The 21182-nt window shown below is 47.1% G+C and overlaps 4 protein-coding genes across 5 annotated transcripts; 3 read left to right on the top strand and 1 right to left on the bottom strand.

Annotated features, from left to right (window-relative positions):
* Nucleotides 1–2096: 2096 nt before the first annotated feature.
* Nucleotides 2097–19090, bottom strand: LOC125766874 (tuberin). Of its 2 annotated transcripts, none has more exons than XM_049432944.1 (7): nucleotides 18983–19090; nucleotides 11248–11594; nucleotides 10265–11163; nucleotides 7459–10184; nucleotides 3786–6429; nucleotides 3547–3714; nucleotides 2097–3469 (listed from the first exon to the last, which is right to left on the bottom strand). In XM_049432944.1, the coding sequence occupies exons 2-7, from the start codon at nucleotides 11318–11320 to the stop codon at nucleotides 3218–3220; spliced, it is 6762 nt and encodes a 2253-aa protein (XP_049288901.1). In that variant the 5' UTR covers nucleotides 11321–11594; nucleotides 18983–19090; the 3' UTR covers nucleotides 2097–3217. The 2 variants fall into 2 exon arrangements, with proteins under 2 accessions (XP_049288901.1, XP_049288900.1); XM_049432943.1 differs by having other exon boundaries at nucleotides 7429–10184.
* Nucleotides 11610–17408, top strand: LOC125766875 (uncharacterized). The gene is made up of 9 exons (XM_049432945.1): nucleotides 11610–11847; nucleotides 11961–12165; nucleotides 12242–13382; nucleotides 13453–14483; nucleotides 14566–16274; nucleotides 16354–16468; nucleotides 16541–16788; nucleotides 16850–16946; nucleotides 17016–17408. Exons 1-9 carry the CDS (start codon nucleotides 11738–11740, stop codon nucleotides 17364–17366), a joined length of 5007 nt encoding a protein of 1668 aa, XP_049288902.1. The 5' UTR covers nucleotides 11610–11737; the 3' UTR covers nucleotides 17367–17408.
* On the top strand, nucleotides 17399–19506 carry LOC125766892 (uncharacterized). The gene is made up of 4 exons (XM_049432988.1): nucleotides 17399–17985; nucleotides 18067–18349; nucleotides 18416–19234; nucleotides 19309–19506. The coding sequence occupies exons 2-4, from the start codon at nucleotides 18219–18221 to the stop codon at nucleotides 19403–19405; spliced, it is 1047 nt and encodes a 348-aa protein (XP_049288945.1). The 5' UTR covers nucleotides 17399–17985; nucleotides 18067–18218; the 3' UTR covers nucleotides 19406–19506.
* An 86-nt stretch (nucleotides 19507–19592) lies between these two features.
* LOC125766896 (spermidine synthase) lies at nucleotides 19593–20946 on the top strand. The gene is made up of 3 exons (XM_049432992.1): nucleotides 19593–19828; nucleotides 19920–20517; nucleotides 20595–20946. The coding sequence occupies exons 1-3, from the start codon at nucleotides 19701–19703 to the stop codon at nucleotides 20730–20732; spliced, it is 864 nt and encodes a 287-aa protein (XP_049288949.1). The 5' UTR covers nucleotides 19593–19700; the 3' UTR covers nucleotides 20733–20946.
* Nucleotides 20947–21182: the final 236 nt, after the last annotated feature.

The raw sequence follows: 21182 nt of genomic DNA on the forward strand, positions 1-21182 counted from the left end.
CTGCCGTCGGATCTGTGCACCTCTTTTTTTTGCCACAACTACAACAACAACGAACTACTACTAACGTACTGGGGGAGCGGGAGGGGAGAAAGGGTGCAAACGGAAAGGTGCCGAAGGGACGGTGCCGTTCGCCACACTACACACCAACGACGATCGACGGCTGAAATCTTCTCCTCAGACAGAGACCTACACCAAACCGTTGTAGGATAAACATTTGTGCGAGTACGCGCGATCGTACGACATGGATAGGGAAATGTACTTACGCCACATTAAAACAACTGCCGCGAATGGATGCGCAGTGTGTTGAATGTAACAGCAAGATGTAATCTATTTCTCATTGATTGATTGAATTCTTGAGGCAACTTGTAGAATCGGAAAAAGAAAGTTCCAAAAAACATAGAGGCAATTTATTCAAATTACTAGTGCTAAAATTCGTTATAAATTAAATGCTTGAAAGATGCAAGTAATGGGTACTATTAATCTTATCTCTATAAACTCTGAAGTAATAAATTGCGATCACGTAAAGATATAAAAATACTTAACAAATTTTGAATAACTGCATCATATTCACTAATCTAAATAATCGCACCATGCATGATGGCAATCGTTTTAGCGGATGTTACATTCCGCTCCACCTCGGTTTGCTCCAACTCTTGCGAAGGATACTCACACTCGGCACAAGACTGACGACGTAGCTGTATGATTTGCTTGTGCTTCTTCCAGCACACAATGCCAGCAGTCATGACCAGCAGTAAGAGAATACCTCCCGAACCGTAAAATATAGCCGGCCATAGGATACTCGTGCAGAACGGTAGATCGTGATGCGATCGTCTAAGATCCTTCACGTCCGTGCTCATGTTTGCGAGCAGATCACCAAACAGTTTCCTTACCTTCTCCGGCCCAATGCTGAAACGACCCGCACGCCCAAAGATCCACACGTACTCCAACTTATTGTGCCCAACCTGTACGCACGAGAATGCCAGCAAGTAATCCTTCTCGTGCAGACCGAGAATCGTTGTATTAAGGATGGTCGTACTGCCACGCTTATCACTACCGGGCAGTGCAGGTATTTGGATACCGCGGAGTTGCAGCTGAAACGGTTGAAAGCAATCTTCCTTATGTTCGAGCACAATCACGTACTTGGAGATGTAATGTTCCTCAATTTGCAGCTTCTCATCAAACAGTGCCTCAAATCGCACGTTGGAAAAGTAAAGAATTTGTCCATTATTGCCTTCGAAGTATCGAATCAGGAACGGTTCGAAGCGGATGGCTTTCAGGAACGGACAGCGTCCGTACACCATGGTGCCTTTAACGTGGGCGATACCAGCTAGCAGCATAACCGTTAGAATTAACTGCAACATCCTTCGTCGATCGGGAACGTTCGATTGCAGTGTGTCTTCATGGTGTGGTCCACACAAACCCTGCGCTTTGGATGAAATTGAATCAAATTGGAAACATTAAAATATTGTTACTATCGCCGGACGGTACCGTTGTAATTAGATCTGCACCGATGCCTGATAAGGAAGGTGTACGGTGTACCATATCGATTACATATTCCAAATGTCGCCCCCGAGGGTATTACCGCACCTCTGATAGGAAAATTATCCGCGAGAGTATGAACGTTCACAATTAATTGCTAGCTTGGCTGCAGTCGAACTGTCCGCGGTGACAGCAGGCGTATGATTTAGGAGATACCCGCGCTACCAATGGGGAGCAAAACAGCTCAATTTTAAACTAAACTTGTGCGCACTTGGAGCTGTAATACCGAGCAAATGTGTTAATGTAACGGCGAACGGGAGGAACATATGCTCTGGGGGAAAAAGAATGTTAAAAACTAATGAAACTTACATCCACAACAACGCCTTCACAAACCCTCCTGTCGGTTATCTGTCTGATGGCAAATTGAAAAACGTTGTCCTGGTGTAACTGTAAAGTTTACGTTGGATTGATTAATTGATTTAGCGTTAGGGTTGGGTACCTCCCGTAGTACAGAGTTTGCATTGAAAAACATTTTCGCCTGAGGCTATTCATGTGGCACAATCCTCTGCAATATAGTAAGTGAAAGTCTCCTCTGGTTTAATGATCATTCCGGAGAATCGTTTTAAAAAAAATATTACAACAACTTTAATTCAAATTGCACAAAAATTCTTTAACAATTCATACTTAAAAATATAGGAACAATTTTACTTGATTTAAAAACCTAATCCTGAAGGTCATGTACTAGACTTATTTCCATCACGTAACTGGCTGCAAGGAGTTGGGTTTTAATCCACGAACTCCGTGCGTATTAGACCAAACACCGAGATACGAGGTTATCGAATTACCTGACTTCGCTTTTTCTTAACGTAATGACCTCCTAACTCTTGTCTTCCAGATCTGGTTTCCAAAACTTTTTTTTGCCACCTAGCCGGATTATCGATTCTTGCTACTGCGAAACAGTCCAGAAGGGATCTGGTACCGGTTCTATCATATGAAAGACCCTTACTAGCTACCACTACATGAGGAGATCACCATGGCGCCTTTGCTTTCTCAATATATTCAATCGCTTGGTGATGAGGTGGCCTTTCGAAAAGCATTTTTTATATCTTCTTTATTATTTGTACGATAACAAGTATGCAAACATTATTGATATTATGTCATCAGCTGCAGTCGCCGTATCTCCCGTATCAGTTCATGCTTTTTTGTTCTCTCCTAAAGGGTTGCAGCAATCGAGAATAAGAGTTACGGTATGTATGTTAAGCTGTGGATAGTAATCGCCATCGCCATGTGTCTTTTGGTCAATTTTGTTTTGCCAGAAATTCCAGATGTTTTGCCAAACAAAACAAATCTGACCTGTTCGACAACAAGGATACTAATCTCTCATAATGCCCAGCACAAAAGCACATAAGGGAGTTTTGAAGCAACATAATCTGTTACCATAAAGCGCACAGAACCTTCCGACACGTAGCACCCGTTTTTTTTGCCCATTGCACAGCTCGTAACGATGCACTATCACGCCAGCAATAAGGTACTACGCAGCCGGGCCAGTATAGGTAATGGTAATGACAGCGCGCACACAACACAGGTCGATCGGCATAATGCGGTTATAAGGTTTACAATTATGGGCACGAGGATAGAGAGAAAGAGAGAAAATGGATTCCAATATAGAAAAAAAACAAACAATAGGAATATGTATAACAATTGTTCTGCGGTGCCCCGCTCGGACGATCCTTTTGGCTCAGACGGTGTACTTGGAAAAGTCGTCCACACGATAGCTGATGCCGCTGTTTGCACTGCTGGCAGCCGAACTGAGATCGTTTGCCGAGCCACCACCGCCCTGCTGTAGCTGCTGTTGCTGCTTCTGCTGATCCTCCTGCTGCTGTCCATACCGGGAGCGTATGTTTTTGATCTTGCGCAATCGTTCCAGCCAGTTCGAGGCGTACGGGCTGGAATTTTTCGTCTTCAGCGATTGGGCAACCAGTGATGCCAACTGGAAGAAGATCACAAAACCATTGGAATATCATAGATTAGTATTTTGTTCTTTACTACCCAAAATCGACGACTCACGTTCGCATGCAGTGCCATCTGGCGGGCCAGCAATGGTGCCGTATGATCCGAGACAATTTTCGTATCGCGCGTCACATGCTGGGCGATGTCGTCTTTCGAGCGGATGAATACGCGATTGCTGTTAAGCTCGATTGGCTCCACAATTACGCACGCGTAATTATACTGACCCTGCGCGGCACAGAAATGAAACGATTAATTACTCTTCTTCTACTGAACGAAAGTGCGAGTCTTCAACTCACCCGTATTGTTTTCAGATCATACTCTTCCCCACTCTCGTTGTACACGATCGTGACGAAATCGTTCCCGATGTGCTTTTTCTTCTCGTTACAGTGCGGATCCTGCCGCTTGTTCGGCATCAGGGTCGCAACGTGGAACGTTAGCTGCACGATATCATCCTGGTAGATGTACGTGAACACACCGTCCTTACCGTTGCTTTCGAGATCGATGAAGATGTTCTTCTCTTTGGCGTCCTTGATCGCGACCAGCGTGCCGAGGCTGCTCAGAAACTCCGCATACCGCAGGCTACCGTACCGGTTTTTCAAAATCTCCGTCTCGTTCCCTGCCTGGCCCGGGCCCACATACAGCACGCCAATCTTGTGCATCTCGAACGGCGGTATCAGATCGAGCAGTGCGATCGCCTTCTCCGGATCTTTGTCCATCAGCAGCGGACATTCGCTACCGAACTGGCCGTGATGGTACAGCTGCAGGAAGACAAAGCTCGGACTGACCACGGTCCGGTTGATGTGCTCGTTGCGCATCCGCGACACGTTCGCAGCGCTCCACTTCGAACCATCGCGCGAATAGTGCTCCCGCACGGTGGAAATGGTTTTGGAGCGACCGCGTGGCAGATTGTCGCTTTCGTTACTACCACCGCCCATCCCGAGCAGTCCACCGCCAATACCAGAACCACCCATCGCCGGAAACGAGGGTGAAGCGGTCCCAGAACTGGACTGCTTCAGGTTGGTTGTGTTTCGAGCAATCAGGCGGGGCGAAAGGGGTACGGGCGATTGGGGCGGTTTGCTCGTTACCTTCTCCATCGGTAGCTTCAGACTGAGAGCCGACGAGGAGGACGTTTGCGTGATCGGGTGCATAGCGATCGGTGTGATCATCTGGTTGCCAGTCGCGTTAGAGCTTTGTGTGTTAATGGCTTCGTTCGATGATGCTGCACCACCGTCGGTCAGGGTACGCGTCGCCAGTGTTGCATCGTCCGCAGAGTGTTGTTTGCGTGGTGCCACCATTGAGGCAGGCATCGGTTCCAGGGTGTTCGATTCCGGCAGCGAGGTAGTGATCGCTGTCGCCTTATTCGCACTGAACTCGGCCTGATGCTTTGCCGTAACCGTACCACGGACGGTCGGTGGTGCTACCGTCTGTGACGCGGGCAAATTGCTTTGCATTCGCAGGGCCGTCGGTGGCGGTGGCGTTGAACCGGCTATTTCTTCCGGAATTGCCTCACAGCTTACGCCTTTACCGTAGGTGGATTTTTTCTTCTCTACCACGGCGGCTTCCGTGTTCGGTCCTATACCGGTCGCTGTTACTACAGCTAGTCCCGGCTCACCTCCACCGGTAGCCGATACCATACCGCCCGTATCCTGCTGCCCGACGTTCTCTTTCGCTTTGCTCATAAACTGACTGTTCCATTTGGTGCGTATCTCCGGGCTGGAGTTGACTCTTCGGACCGATTTACGCGTGCGACCCTCCGTATCATCAAACATAACACCCTCGGTACCGTCGTACCGTATCCTTCGTCCATTCTCATCACTATCATCGTCATCATCCACATCATCATCGTCATCCTCGTCGTCCTCATCGTCGGAAGCGAGTGCGGTGTTCGACTGCTTGCCGGGAATGTTAATAGGGCCCGATCCGCCACCACTAAGCGATGCACCCTCCACACCTCCCGAGAGAACATTCTTCAACTCCTCGTCCTCGCTCTGTTCGTGTTCCTCCTCTACCGACGGTTTCTTCTTCGGATCCGCTTTCTTTGCCATCTCAAACACTTCGTCCGAGATGGACACTTTTGCACGCGTGTGCTGATTAACGGTGGCCGGTTGCACGGAACCATTGGCCGGTACAGTGTTGACCTGTTCCGCACTACCGAGGTTGGATGGTTGTGGCTCACCGTCGGATGTAAATGAAGGACCAGCAGCTAATCGATCAACCATCGTCGCCGATGGAATGTCGGCACTGCTACCGAACGGTGTGATCCCATCGGTGCTGTACGGTTGCTGTGCGCCAGCAACTATTGCTAGGTAATCCGAACCGACCACTCCCCCGCCGACGCTCGGTGAGAACAGTGATGTAAGATCCTGTAACGCTACATCACCACCGAGTATGTCGTGTGTTACTTGCGTTTGAATGCGCGTAATCCACGACGTAAAGCCGGTCGGTCGGCGAACGCATACTTCTGCCCAACCGGTACACACACAAGCGCACGGTTGTACCGGCTTGTCGAACCCGATACCGGACGATGAGGATGAACCACCGGTCAGTGAGCTGCTTAGCTGCTGGGGCAGTATCAACCGATTTCCGATGGTGGCCATTAAACCTGGCGGTGCTCTCGGTGCTACTAGCGAGCTGGTGCGTTGTAGCTGTAGTTCTCCACCAGCCGAACCCATTCCACCCATAGCCGGACCCATCGTAGGATCTGCCGAATCGGGATTACTTCCGCGGCGCGATAAAGCTTCCAGCGAACCGGAGGAGTAACCTTCCTGCGAACCCTGGCGAAAGAATCGATTTCCGGCGGCAGTGGTACCGGTAGCCGATAGTCCACCACCGGACACGGGCCCATGGGCGGAGTGGGGTGCCGTTGGGAATGGAGTAGCCGCCGTCGACGATGAGGTCGAACTGGACGTCGTCAGATCGGTGCTGTCGGATTCATTTGCACTAAAATGATAGTATAGCGTACGGCACACAATAATGAGAGGAGTTTTAATACGTTTGGTCAATTGAAATAAGGTTTGAATTTAAGCAAAAAATGGACTGATTTTGATTGGCGATGAAACAAAAAATTAACGACGATAATTGAATGAAACAAATTTTGAAAGGATATTTCACAAGAATCGTTCATTCGTTCCTTCAGGCAGAATAGATCCATCTTGTGTCAGATGCTTCTTCACTATTTAGCCCATTTGCTTTAACCTACAGGTTGAACGAATATATAATTTTGTTTTCCACTTCTTTTAGGCTTTCGACTACTAGAGTCATATGACCACGAATTACGAATTGACGAAGTTTTGCTTCGTTCCTTTGTGACCTTTTCATCGAATAGGAATTTCCTGGCTGTTGTAATTTGGTCTGCGCAAAATAGCTACAAAAGACCAAAAATGCTGGATGCACCATTAGGTAGTAGGGACTTGTAAAAAAATCGCTAAAATCAGTCCATTTTTAATGCTTACATTACCAGGTTAAAATGGGAATTGATTTAAATAAAATGAAACATAATGAGGGCAGTGAGAATTTTTTCTAACTTTTTTTTTAACTCGAAGATAATGCGTTGAAAAATAATTTACAGCGCTACGCATGAGCATTTTTTTGGTAGAATTGAGAATAAAGGTATAAAGTAGATATAATTTAATGACTATAACCTAATGTTTGTACCGTGTACATAATTGTTGATCTTTGCTTGTATCATTTTTGGAATCATTATTAAACGATAATGCCTACCTTCAAGTCGAGCTAAGAGAACCGACAACTGAACCATTTTCTAAACCTACAGGTAAACATAACAAATGTGCTGGAAAGGGGCCAAATTGGTTAATACTTGCATGCAGCGTATGAAGATGATAATCCGAATCGAAGGACATTGGTAAAAGAAAGGGTGTTCGAACAGAACAGAACGTGGGAACAATTACCCCCGACACAACACCGAACTATCGATCTTACCTACTGTGTTGCAAACTGGCTTTGGTATACCTTTTATTCGACGTCGATGCCGACGCGGGCGTCATCGGGGCTGCTCCATTGTCGGTGGGATACAAGCTTTTGACAGTGGTCGCACTACCACCACCACCACCACCCACACCACCATCCGTTGCTCCTAGCCCTATCCCGGATAGGCCGGAATCTTTACCGGATGAGGCACTGCTAAACGGTGGTTCGGGTGAAAGCGGTTGTCCACCACCGATCGTCGTGGTGGTAGTTGCAGTACTGGCACTGCTATTGGACTTCGACAACAGTGCATGTGTGTTGGGCTGATGCTGATACTGCTGCTGATACGCGACCATTTTTGCACCCGCCGGATCGACGCTGGGTCCGCTGCTGCCATTATTTGCCACCGACTGGCAATACTGATGGCACCGATCGCACAACCCATTCCGGAAGGTAACACCCGAGCAACCGCTCGTTGTGATGGTGATCAGATCGTGCCCAACCAGCCAGGTCATTGATTGACCGCCCGATAGCAAAAATTCCGCCGATGGCAAGCGTTTCGAGATACCGGAGCAGGGTGAAAACGTGTGGCGCACCATAAAGTCAACGCACGTATCCGCGAGCTCACAGTGGAACCGATACATATCGTCATTGAGCGGCGAAATCGAGTATACCTTCTGTGAGGGCAGCTGGGCCGATGATTGCGCGATGGAAACGGTCGATCCGGACGCGTTGGACGATGCAACACCAGCGCCCGGTGCTCGCTGGCCCGACTGCTGCTGTTGTTGTTGCTGCTGCTGCTGTTGCTGCTGCTGGGATTGCTTCTGTTGCTGTGCCTGCTGCTGGATGCGATCGCGACGACGCGAACTTTGCTCCGTAAGACTGGAGCTACGCTTGCGCTCGGACGAATCTTCGTTCACCTGCGAGAACGCTCGCGAACCATCCTGGAACGGCACGTGCACATACGATTCGAGACCCTGCACGATAAACTTTACCAGCTGGTGGCGCATCGGCAGTTTACACTTGATAAACCAAGCCGCTACAACGTAATGCGCCAACGAAACGGTGTAATGATCGTACCGGAACGGGTTCGTAAATGGTAGCGACATCGCCATCACACACATGTACGTGCGCATGGTAAAATTGCCGAACCGGAAGCTCGGCACGAGAATCAGTGTGGACAGAAATTCCAGCACCGGCAGTGCGACCATCTTCGTGCCCGTCATTTTGCTCAACTCCAGCAGCAGGTCAGCCATCTTCGGCATCAACTGCTCGGGCATCTCGAGCAACAGGATCGTTAGCATGCGAATGCATTCGTGCGGGCGGCGCGAAATTAGGCCCTGCTTTAACGCGTCAATGATGTTCTTTTGCGTGTTAAAATCCAAATGCTGATGGTACATGGCGAGACTGGACAGGGCCGGCAAAATCAGCTCCATGTAGTCGGACATCTTCGGTACCATGTTTGCGGGCAGCTGCAATTTCTCCAGCTGCATCTTGTCGGTGTACATGCGGTAAAGCGTACGGGCGAGCGAATCCACATCGTTACCCTGGATCAGTGCCTTGTTCTGCATCACGCTGGGCAGCTCGGTCAGCACCAGCTGTATCACTTCCCAGTCCTTTTCCTCCTTCAGGCACAGCACGATCACCTGGCAGCCGCGCTTGATCGAGATCGTGGTAAGGTTCGTGGCCGGGATACGATCCATCGCCTTCGAACCAGCCTCGGAACCGCCGGTACCGGTCAGATTTAGCTGACTCGTCGACTGACTCGACAGATACGGTTGTGGCTGTAGGCTCTGATGCTGGTACGGCCCTTCAATGCCTAGATAGTGCGAAAAGCGCACCCGATTACCGTCCTCCGGATCGGGATAGCCGATATGAAACGAACCGTTGGCGCGTGCCTTCATCATCCAGGCAAATATCCGGTACCGAACGGTGGTAACGTTCGCCAGTACGTGCGGACGCTGATAGTGCAGTTCGAGCAGTCCGATCAGCATGCTGTACACGCGGATCGCATGCAACGAAGGCAACCGGTACAGCTTCACGATAAACAGCCGTATCAAACCGTCCACCAGCAGAATAATATCTTCGGCATCCTGCTCCGACCGGACGACCTGATTTTCATCGTACGGACGGTGCAGCAGCTTTTCCACTATTTCCAACAGCTCGATGCAACGTTTCGTTTCACAGTGGATCGTGAACTCGATCAGTGTCCGCGCAACCGCCTTCCGTACCTCGGCATCCTTCTCCAGCGGTACGGTGCCCAGATGGACGATCACAATGCGCTCCAGTATTTCGTCCTCGTATGCCGCACGGTTAGCCGCCATTATCCGTTCGAGGGCTTGTATCGCATAGATACGCACGTTGCTGTTCTTCATGCGATAGAACCGATCCATAAACTGGCACAGCTGCTTCAGCCATTCCGACCGGGTGGCCGATATTTTGCTGGCCCGATAGTCGATCAGCTGACGGACCGATGCCTCCGGCCGTTCGGCAGACACGTGCTCGATCAAGGCGTACACTTTCTCCGGGTCCGCGTTCATGATGCCCTGCTGCAAGAGCGTTTCGACCATGTTGAGCGTTTCGTGAAAATGCGTAACGACCGTATGCTCCGCCGGTAACCGGTGTATGGCGAGGTTGTGCGAAATCTCCGTCATGATATCGCAGATAATATCCCACGTTGGTTCGTTTAGCTCGTTGCCAGACTTTTGTATTAACCGATTCATGCTTAGTATTACTTCGTACGTAACAATCACGTGTTTACTTTTCAGTGCCTAAAAACACAGAATTCCAATTAAAATGTGTTCGCACACGTATTAAGTAGTTTTGCTTTCCAGCCCATGCTTCTACTTACATTCCAAAAGCTGGTTAACACCAGCGAAGGCGAACAGTTCAGTATCGGCACAACACTTATGCCCCACAGTCCGACGTTCGTGTGAAAGATCGCACCCCGGAGCAGCGCATCGTCCTGGTGGAAGGCCGGATTGCTCAGTATGTTGCACATCGTTAGCAGCGTCGCATGCCCGAGTGCCGTACCGAAGAGATTCTTCATAATCTTCCAAGAGTGTTGACAGTATGCCTCCTGGTTAACCATCCGGCACAGTATGATGATGAACAGCGTGAGCGATTCGTTCGGTATGATCGCGTAACAGATGAAACAATCCAGCACCGACAGACACAGCAGTATCGTGCTCGTGTCCTGCTTGTTGCACGTCATGTCGAAGATGTACGACACAACCCCAACGAGAAACTTCGGTTCCAGGCTAGCGGCATTGTACTTGATCAGGTTCACGATCAGCTCGAGCAGCGAATCAATCAGACCCGCCTCGTGGATCGGTTTGATCCATTCGAGCAGAAACGGGCCGATCTCCTTTTCGAAGTGCTGAATATTCTTACCCGTCTCGGTGAGCAGCTTCAGCATCTCCAACCGATAGGAAATGTCTTCCGGTTCGCTGTGGCTCTCGATCACGCGATAGAACTGTGCCCGCATCATCCCCAGACTGTCGTACTGTCCCTGTATGAGCCTGCAATAGAAGGCCAGGGCACACTGGCGTTGCTCCATCAGCTTGTTACCGACGAGCAAGTCCTTTGTCAGCTCCCACAGTGATTGCACAGCGTCCGGTTCGAGCCGGGACGTCATCACCTGTTCACCAAAGTCTCGCAAAGCTTTGCATCGTTGGGTAACTGGAGTTTCTGGTCGCAGCTCGCGTTCCAGTTCTGGCGAGATCGGTAAATCATGACGAGAGCTTGACACTGTGCCCAAAAACAAAGAAAGGAAAGCATATTTGAAACAATTGCGGAGAACAAACTACCTCCAATAGCTGATTCGAATCTTACCGCTGCCGGGCTTGTATATGCGGAAGAACTGCTTAATCTTGGACAGTTGGTTTTCCTTTTCCCTGGCAGTCATTTTGCTGGCCGTACTGCAGGCGTACCGCGTGCGCGTTTCCCTTCTGCTATGGGTTGGTAACGGAGTGCATCGGTTGCAGATGGCCGAATTGTTTATTGGCTTTGTGAAGAAGGATATCGATGGATTGACTATTTTTCACTCCTCAGCACCACCAAACCCATCTTGATCTTCTTTTTTTCTACGGACGGTCTTTTGACACTTTACCGACCGTCGGGCTGGTTCGCAGACGTCACGCGACAGCTGACAGCAACGGCCAAGGTTAATAGAGCATTTGCTGTCAAATAAACGCAATGGACGATGCTGGGAGAATTTGACAGTCTAGTTTGAAACCAACCGCCAAAACGAGCAGCGAGTTTGTGTTTGGGTGAAAAGAACGCGTAGTGCAACAGTGATCATCAAAGCTTGTGCAGAGAAAAGATGGATTTAGACGAGAAAAAGGAAAATATTCAACCGCTCCGTGGTGGCCGAAACGTGGAACAGCTCGAGTATGCTTTCGTTTCAGTGGAACAATGGGAAGAGGAACGAAAGTAAGTTTGTCTGGAAAGTAAGCAGCTATGCAGCTGCTTCCTGGTGGGAATGAAGATGGAGAACAATAATATGGTTGCTTGCTCTTGTAATATTTTCGCATCTCCTTCAACAGGGCTCACGAAAAAGAAATCGAAAGCTATGATGGCGATGACCCGTTGCATCCTTGGTATGATTACTTCTATTGGATGGAACAAACGAACGTGAGCAACGTCAAGCCCATGATACAGGAACAGGCGCTTCGTCGCTGTGTACAGCTGTACGAAAATGATCCGCGGTACATGCAAGACCATCGGTTCATAAAGTTGTGCATTAAATTTGTAAGTTTCATGAGTTGGTAGCTTATCTAGCTGGCTTGCCGATTTGATTAAACGATTTCGTTTCTCGTACGTTCAGATCGATGCCCAACCATCTCCGGTGGAGTTGTACAACGAGCTCTACAACCGTGGCGTTGGCACGCTGTGTGCCGAGCTCTACATAGCATGGGCGTACTATTACGATGCGGTCGATAACTTTGCCAAAACGGAAGAAGTTTTCCAGAAAGGTCTGAGAGCCGGAGCAGAACCGAAAGCTGATCTGGAGCAGGCCCATAAATTGTTTGGCTTTTCCATGTCTCAGCGACTGTTGTACAAGGATGAAAGCAGTAAGCTAAAGTTTCAATCATCCCTTAACGAGCGCCGTAATGCACTCACTTCGTTAAGAGCATCGCGGAAGAAACATGTCGGCAGCGTTCGAACAGGGTTAGCGGTCAAAAGCTATCAACCCGGGCTCGTCCAGCAGGAGAATGTTGCAAGAAACACGGGTCTCGCGAGCAACGCACCATCAAATGCGATTGTTTTTACTGACGATCCGGACAGTGCCGAGGCAGGCAGCTCGATCGTTCGCCCGTTCTCCAGTGTTCACAATGAGGCGGAAAACATTATCGAAGCGGCACGATTAGCCAAAACGAAAACAACATCCCACAAAAAGCCAAACCTATTCGGTACACATCAAGCGCCATCGTTCGACATACCGGTGGATAAGGAAGAATTTCTGCCGATCCCGCTGCTGGTGGACAACTCTTCGAAGGGTATTTCACTGTCAGCACAATTTTGCCGCCGAAACAAACCGCAAACTCCGTTCGAAGTTGCCATTTGTGTGGGAGATCCAAAGGAACGTGCTATTCCAATGTACGACAAGATTCGGCTGTACTGTCGGGCCAAGGAGCAGAAAGGTGGGATTGAACAAAGCACGGAATATTCTCCGGAAGAGTTACGTGCCTATAGGTACTTTGTGCGCCGTGGAGTTGAGAATCGTTTTACACAAGAACATGAACGAATTTGGGGTCGGGGATATGATGTCGGTATACGGCTACATCCGCTACACGTGTCTACAAGCCGATCAAACGAATCCGATAAAATAGCGTTCGAAAACCCCAAACTCGATAGCTGCGATGGAAACATCCAGACCAAAATTACGGACATTTATTCGAACGCAGCAGAAGAACAATCAATCGAAGAGTTAATGGTGGAACGATGGTTAAAAGGGAAAATTAAGAGTAAGCTTAAGTAAAATCATTCTTTGCTAGAACAAAAAACACTAACACTGCAAATCCTTTTCTATTGTAGAGTGCATTGATACACGCTATCAGGATGATATCGATCCGGTGGATATGGATGAAACTCATGTCGAATCGAATCGTATATCCTTGGGTCCAGCACGTTTCAGTATGGCACCAGCAGCGTCGCTAAACGATGGTAATACCGCGTCGCAGATGCGACCACGTAAATCCATCTTCCCCACGCATCAAACCGGTCTGGTGGCTGCCAGTATACAGGAAGAAACTGAAGAAGAATTGCAACATCGAACCGCTAGAGCAAGTGAAGTTAATACATTGGAGCAGTCCTTGCGGGGACTGACTGTACTATCGAGAAAACGTCCTTCGAATGAAGTTCTCGAGCAAGAGGTGACGAAAAAGGAGGATTCAACACCAACCCCGCTGAAGCATGCGATCGCAAACGATCTTGAGGTGGAACATGGGGATAAAGATTCCGAGCCGGAAAGTCAACCGGTACCTGCGGTCGCAAAACAGCTAGAAATTTTTGTCGACGACAGTGATGAAAATGATGAACGAGATGAAAGGCGAGATCCACCAAATTTTAAAACACCGAATCCACATTTGAATGATTTCGTTCCAATGCAACAACAATCCTACTATCCAAATGATACCTGCTCAACACAAATGTTCAATTTGTTCGTTAAAAACATAAGCACACCTGTCGCACCCGACCGTAAACAGTTAGCAGAGGTACCCAACACTTCAAGGGCCGGCTCAATTGTTAAACGTATTGTAGTTTTTACGGACGATGAGGAAAATGGTTCCGGAAATGATCAAGAGCCAAACAGACAACCGGATAGCCAGAATCAGATACAATCCAACTCCGGAAACATTGCAGCTCCCGTGTCCATTCCGGGTGCTGTAATAAATGATGAAAATGCTGTTCCCTTGATGGACAATATGACTCCACCGTCCGTCTCATCGGGGTGTAATAGTACGCAGAGCCACAAGCAGCTGTCGACGATAATGGAGCGTACGGAAACGAGCACCGTCTCATCGACGACAACCGGCGGAGTTACTAAATCGCCGCCTGATACACAGGTAAATATAGGAGAGCAAGTACTGCTAATGAAGGAACGATTCGAATGGATATAATATCGTTTATTTGTTTTTTTTTTGTTAGGCAAATTCCCCAGAGGCAGGTTATGATACGCATATACCGTCGGTATCGTCCACGAAATTAGCTTTTACGGAACCGACTGAACCGGCAAGGAAATCGGTATTCACTTTACCCGGTGATGATGGAAAAGGATTCTGTATACACATCGATAGTACAGAAACGATGGCCAATATTCCACTAAAACGTGTACCCATATCTGATACCTTGACAGCAGAGTCGGATGATAAGGAGAACATGCTTGTGATACGTGCAACAGGTGCACCAACAGCTGCACCAAGCGTTGTGCCATCCGTTTTTCAACTCTCCGAAGAACCAACGGTCAGTGCGTTTGGTTTTATCGGCACCGCCACGAATAGGAACGTTTCCCATTTGGTACAGCGCGAAATGGAAGCAAATTCGATTGCCTCGTTCAGAATGGCTACCGAACGTACCAATACCATCCCCATACAGCTGGTAAAACCGCAACATATGATCCCAGAACTTGACACCATCGTTCCGTCTGGGTCGTCGATGAAAAATGATGCCAGCAGTAATAACGCTAGTACCATGCTTACGACCACCAGCACACCGTCCACAGTGGTGAATGTCGCACAAAATGCACCAGAATCAAGGAAGGGAAATAATTCACTGCTCGATCTGCTCGATACAACGTTTTCGCCGAAAGTAACCGCAAACAGCAGTGGTAAACGTGAAGCTGAAGCTACACCAAAAGAGGAAAAGGCACGCAAAGAATGTTCGTTCGATTTGGACGATTTTATCAAATCACCACAGCCGAAAAATAAACCCGAAAACGTTGAAACCCATTTCACTGCACTGGAACCAATTGCTCCGCTGGGCACTTGTAACGATTTGTCGCTTCTAGCGATGGCTCCGATAAAGATGGAAAAATCGCTAAACATCGATGTAAGTCTTGCGTTGCCAAGTTTCCATATTAGCAAACCAGCACAACCGGTGCAAACGATTGAAAGGGTGGAACGAATAGATTTGGATGACTTTCCGTCCCCACTTCCACCACCGGGTGCAAGCAACGAGCGTACCTCTTTCGACGATATCAACACGGTAGCATTTTCCCTAAACATTAACAACGCAGTCAACTCAACCATCATTCCGGATGGTTTCAAAACTCCTGCCAAACAAACTCGTAACGTAAACCAGCCGGATCATTCTAACTTGCAAATTGTGGATGTGAAAGGTGGCGTAGCGAAATCGGAAGGATTCCTTATGCCATCAGTTCCGGTTGCAGTTGCAACGCAAACCACTCAGCGGGTGCCAAATGTTCCCGTTCCAAATCATACGCGAAGGGTATCGCCGGTCGACAGGATGACAAATGATGGTGATGGGGATATTTCGATTTATGTTCCGCGTCCTGCGATCTCACAAGAAATTGAACGATGGGATGAAGATGATGAACAGTACGATAACGGTCAGCAAAACTACGCCTATCAGCACAAACCGATCGATATGGATGCTACAATGCAGCAGATTAATGCTCACATTTTGATGAACGATATTGATCCGTTCGAAAGGCAGCTGTTGGATGCGTTTCTGGACAGTGTTGATTTTATGGCGTACATCGCAGAGTTGCCCACGTGTTTGATGTTGAACAGATTGCAACCGTTGAAGAAGGATGCGCATGTGCAGATGAAGGAAGACGGTGTAACATTCGTAGTGCAGCAAAAGATCGGTAAAGGAACGTATGGGACGATCTTTAGGTACGTTTTGTCAAACGATTCACAGTAACAATTTCAGTACAGTGTGTTTATTCAATGTTTTATTTTTATTTTTCTTCAGTGCTACGGATATATCGACCGGAAAGAAGGTTGCCATGAAGCAGGAACGTCCGGCAAACCTTTGGGAGTATTATATCTGCCTAGAGCTTCGTAGTCGAATTGAAAGTGCTGATATCGTAAGTGAATCATTGTGTGGGAAAGAGCTTTACAATTTCAATTCATTGATATATTCGATCGTACTTTCGCAGCTTCCCGGATTCATGCCCATTGATTACGCAATCATTGGCAATAATGCGAGCATTTTTGTATCACCGTACTCACGGTACGGCAACATTTTGGATGTGTGCAACGCGGTAAACAGCGCGACCAATAGAAACGTGGATGAATTTATCGCCATGATAGTGACCACACAAATGCTCTCGATAGTGGATCACTTGCACAGCTGCCAGATCATTCACGCGGACATAAAGCCGGACAATTTTCTCTTCATGGGCCCGTAAGTCAAGCGTTGTTGCAGCTTTTCATTTACCAAACTAAATGTATTGTTTGTTTTACAGCATTGAACTTGGCTCAAAGACGCCATGCATTCAGCTGATCGACTTCGGTGTCAGTATTGATATGAAACGGTTCCCGGAGGATGTTCAATTTAAAAAGGTACCACTCGATGTTTGGTATTTGATTTGTTGGTTCTAGTTAAATAATTAATTTCCTATCTCACAATAGATAATCAAAACGGAAAATTTCACCTGCATCGAAATGCTAGAGAACAAACCGTGGACGTATCAGCCCGATCTGTACGGCGTTGCGGCAACCAGCCACGTGATGCTGTTCGGCAAATACATGCAGGTGCACAAAAACTTCGCCAGCTGGGGTATAAAGACGTCGATGCCCCGATACTTTAAGAAGGTCGTTTGGGAGAACTATTTTACCACGATGCTCAACATACGCGATTGCGACCATTTGCCGAATTTGCAAAAGTTGCGTACATCGTTTCTGGAGGAAATAACGTTGCACGAGAAGTACATTAAAACTAAAGTTTCCGAGTTCAACCACGTGCTCGCAATGTGTAAGTGAGACCAACTTTGCACAGGTGAGATAATACACCGAAGGCAGCTTCGTATTAAAAAAAAGATATATTTACTTCCCATTTAGCTGCTATTTGTAGGAGCATTTTAATGAATATAAATTAAGCGCAATATGTAAATTTGAAAGAGTGGGTGTGAAGTAAATAAACTCACGCCAGAAGGCCATAAAGGCAGACATTTTTTTATCATCCTGGCTTTGAATAAATTACAATATTACAACAAATATGTAATTTAAATGAATAGTAAAAATCAGCTAACAGTACTGTTTTTATACACAAAAAGCAGAAGCAAATAATTTCTTTTTCCAGTGTTTAATAGTAAATTGCAATTGGCCAACCGATGAGTTTGAATGGAACTGGTCTACACGTGTCGAATGGGTTTAAGTCAAGGTTTGTAAAATTGTAAACAAAACAAAACACTGTTGCATCGATTGTTTACATTTTACGAGAAATCCAAACGAATACAACAAAACAACAGTAAAACAATAGACTAAAGCGACGGTAGCAATAAAGTTGAAAATATACAAATGAAATGTAAGTGGAAGGATAAAAAAAAGGAATTAATGGCAGTCGTCTTCAAATGTTGTAATAGAAAAGAAAATTGATTTGGTTAGTATTTTGTATGTAAATGGTCGTTTAGAACCGACCCTTGAAATGATACCGCTTAATGTTTCTTATCATTACTGACAGAAATATTCCGCTGGTTCTTATCTGAAACGCTAGGCTTAGCTTTTCCATCAATCTTCAGTGTTTTTGGCATCGTTTCTCCCGGTGAAAGGTGATAAGCTTACAACGAGCCTAAAACACATCGTCGCTTTTTTGCTCCCGTGATTTGAGTGAAAATGGACACGTTTGTGGAGAACTTTCACACCAAGAAGGACGTGGAACGAATGGAGTACCTACCGTTAGGACGGACCGGATTAAAGGTATCGAAGGTTTCCTTTGGTACGGGCACATTTAGTCAACTTTACGGGTAGGGCTCCGTCGCATGTTTAAATGCATACAGGGTGCTGAATTAAACGCATATTTATACTTTCAGTGATCTCGATGAAGCGAAAGCCGTGGAAGCGGTAGTGTATGCGGTGAAGCGAGGGATCAACTACTTCGACACTGCACCTTTTTACGGCCAGGGTCGTTCGGAGGAGGTGCTCGGAAAAGCGTTGCGGAAAATACCACGGCAGGCATACTATGTCGCTACCAAAGTGGGACGCTATGAGCGAGATTACGAGCGTATGTTTGATTACAGTGCGGTAAAGACGCGCGAAAGTGTGGAAAGAAGCCTAAAGCTGCTCGGCGTAGATTACATCGATGTGGTGCAAATTCACGACGTGGAGTTCGCACCGAATCTGGACATTATAGTGGAGGAGACTCTTCCCACACTGGAAGCGTTGCGTGTGGAAGGAAAGCTACGCTTTATCGGCGTGTCCGCCTATCCGCTGCATGTGTTGAAGCAAATCATTGCAAAAGCACCTGAACGTTTCGATACCGTTCTGTCCTACTGCCGTAACACACTTTTCGACGATTCGCTGAAGGAATACATTCCGTTCTTCCAACAAAATCAATTGGGCATTATTTGCGCTTCCGGCCATGGTATGGGGTTACTTACGAACAGTGGCCCACAACCGTGGCATCCAGCCGATGGGCAAATGAAATTAGTTTGCCAGGAAGCAGCAAACCACTGTAAGCAGCAGAGCATTGAGCTAGGTAAGTTGGCAATGCATCACTCAATTCAACTGCCTGGCCCAGCAACGTTTCTAGCTGGGATGCAGACAACGGAATTAGTTAACATCAATCTGGACGCATACTTCAATGGCCTATCGAAAAAGGAAGCTGAAGTGTTGGCGTATCTAAAAGAAAGGTAAAAGATAGAACATGACCACAGTTTAAACATAGATTTGGAAAATTTGGATTCGATTTACTTGCCTTTTTCAGTGTATTTTCCAAAACTAACAACACTCACTGGGAAGGGGTTGAGCTGGAGTCATACTGGACAGCTATGAAAGCGGCAAAAATGGAATTAAATTCATGAGCAAAGATGTTATCAAAGTTGGCTGTACAGCGATTAATTCGCAACGGGTGCGCATTTTAAATAAACGTCAAATCGAACCACATGGAACCTTCGAAACGTCATCAGATCGTTAGGTGGAGAGGAGAAGAAAGAAAGGCCAGGCGGTAAAGCTGGAGAACTGTGTTTGATTAAGGTCTTGATTGTTTCATTTGTTTCGGCACGCAACAAGTGTGTTGCTGTCTTGTTGCTGCTGTCGTGCGTTGTGTGAACGTGTGCTTGTGTCTTGACGGTGTGGAAAACGAATAGTTGAAACAGTATGAATCCTTCCGAATGGTTTAGCGAAATTTCTAAAGAACTTTGGCCGGGCCAGTGCTTCTCGGTGAAGATAAAGAGTGTGCTGCATGAGGAACGGTCCAAGTATCAGGATATCAAGATCATACAAAGGTACGTGCAATGGACGTTCGACTCAATTCGTCGGCGTCACACTGCATCGCTGGGCTGTAATGTTTTTCTGTTCACTCTATACACTTTCTAGCGAATCGCACGGTGTTGTTCTAATTCTGGACGGTATTATACAGTGTACGGAACGGGACGAGTTCGCTTATCAGGAAACGATTTCCTTCCTGCCGCTCTGCTGCCATCCCAATCCACAGCGCGTGTTGATCGTCGGCGGTGGCGATGGTGGCGTGGCGCGAGAAGTCGTAAAGCATCCCTCCGTGCTGGAAGTGCACCAGGTCGAGATCGACGAACGGGTGGTCGAACTGTCCAAACAGTATCTGCCCTTTATGGCGTGTGGGTTTGAATCGCCCAAGCTACGGCTAACGATTGGCGATGGGTTCGAGTACATGAAGCAGCACGAAGGTGCATTTGATGTTATCATTACGGACAGCAGCGATCCGATCGGACCGGCCGAGTCACTGTTTCGCGAGTCGTACTTCGAGCTGGTAAAGCGTGCCCTGAAACCGAACGGTATTATCTGCTCGCAGGGTGGCAGCTTCTGGCTAGATGCCGGACATGTCCGCGAAACACTCGACTACTGCCGGAAACACTTCCCGCGCGTTACGTACGGGTTGGCAGCCGTTCCATCCTATCCCACTGGTCAAATCGGTTTCTTCATTGCGAGCCTCAATCCGGTAAGTTTTGTCCGCTGCAGCATTTTACCGTAGTAGAAAAGATCATGTATTAATCCGTAGTTACGAAACGCCACCAGGAAACCGATTTCAGGGAACCGTCCCGTACGTTTGCCGATACAGAAATCGATCAGATGGGATTGCGGTACTACACGACCGACGTACACAGGGCGGCTTTCACATTGCCAAGGTTTGCCGCAAAGGCTCTTAATCCGTAGGATTGTTTCCATCTCTCTTTGTTTTAGCCCGCGAGCTTTGAAGATAAATCGTTTTATAACGCAATTAATGTAACTTTTTTAAAATGGTGAACAGATCTAAAGAAAGAATTTGCATTTTAAATGAACGATCATACCTATATCCGCATCGATGAGGGTGTGCCATTTTGTTTCAATAAATGTTAAATAATGTAATGTTTTCTTTTTAAATATAAAACCTTTTTTCTACATTTATTATTTATCGTCTTATCCTAAACAGCTTTCTGTACAGCGCATCTTTAAATAAATAGTACTGACTATATTTCTTTCCCTAGTAATTACTAACAAAAATCAACCAATTTCCTTCTTTTTGACTAGATTAGCGACAAATTGACGTTATGAATTCGTTTTTTTTGTTTCTGTTAAAATGAAGCGAATACGCAATTTAGCCTCAAGAAGAAAACTGATTTAATC

Source organism: Anopheles funestus, chromosome 3RL, assembly GCF_943734845.2.
Source record: "Anopheles funestus chromosome 3RL, idAnoFuneDA-416_04, whole genome shotgun sequence".
Taxonomy (NCBI): domain Eukaryota; kingdom Metazoa; phylum Arthropoda; class Insecta; order Diptera; family Culicidae; genus Anopheles; species Anopheles funestus.

What these genes read in the sequence shown, in the direction of transcription:
- LOC125766874 (XM_049432943.1), bottom strand. Translation starts at nt 11,320, where the DNA reads ATGACTGCCAGGGAAAAGGAAAACCAACTGTCCAAGATTAAGCAGTTC. An exon ending in CATATACAAGCCCGGCAGCG is followed by an intron (nt 11,164 to 11,247) that starts GTAAGATTCGAA and finishes TTTTGGGCACAG; the next exon opens with TGTCAAGCTCTCGTCATGAT. An exon ending in ATGATCTGAAAACAATACGG is followed by an intron (nt 3,715 to 3,785) that starts GTGAGTTGAAGA and finishes TGTGCCGCGCAG; the next exon opens with GGTCAGTATAATTACGCGTG.
- LOC125766875 (XM_049432945.1), top strand. Translation starts at nt 11,738, where the DNA reads ATGGATTTAGACGAGAAAAAGGAAAATATTCAACCGCTCCGTGGTGGC. An exon ending in TAAAGTTGTGCATTAAATTT is followed by an intron (nt 12,166 to 12,241) that starts GTAAGTTTCATG and finishes TCGTACGTTCAG; the next exon opens with ATCGATGCCCAACCATCTCC. An exon ending in AATTTTCTCTTCATGGGCCC is followed by an intron (nt 16,789 to 16,849) that starts GTAAGTCAAGCG and finishes TTTGTTTTACAG; the next exon opens with CATTGAACTTGGCTCAAAGA.
- LOC125766892 (XM_049432988.1), top strand. Translation starts at nt 18,219, where the DNA reads ATGGACACGTTTGTGGAGAACTTTCACACCAAGAAGGACGTGGAACGA. An exon ending in ACATTTAGTCAACTTTACGG is followed by an intron (nt 18,350 to 18,415) that starts GTAGGGCTCCGT and finishes TTATACTTTCAG; the next exon opens with TGATCTCGATGAAGCGAAAG. An exon ending in TTGGCGTATCTAAAAGAAAG is followed by an intron (nt 19,235 to 19,308) that starts GTAAAAGATAGA and finishes TGCCTTTTTCAG; the next exon opens with TGTATTTTCCAAAACTAACA.
- LOC125766896 (XM_049432992.1), top strand. Translation starts at nt 19,701, where the DNA reads ATGAATCCTTCCGAATGGTTTAGCGAAATTTCTAAAGAACTTTGGCCG. An exon ending in GATATCAAGATCATACAAAG is followed by an intron (nt 19,829 to 19,919) that starts GTACGTGCAATG and finishes TACACTTTCTAG; the next exon opens with CGAATCGCACGGTGTTGTTC. An exon ending in TCATTGCGAGCCTCAATCCG is followed by an intron (nt 20,518 to 20,594) that starts GTAAGTTTTGTC and finishes AAACGCCACCAG; the next exon opens with GAAACCGATTTCAGGGAACC.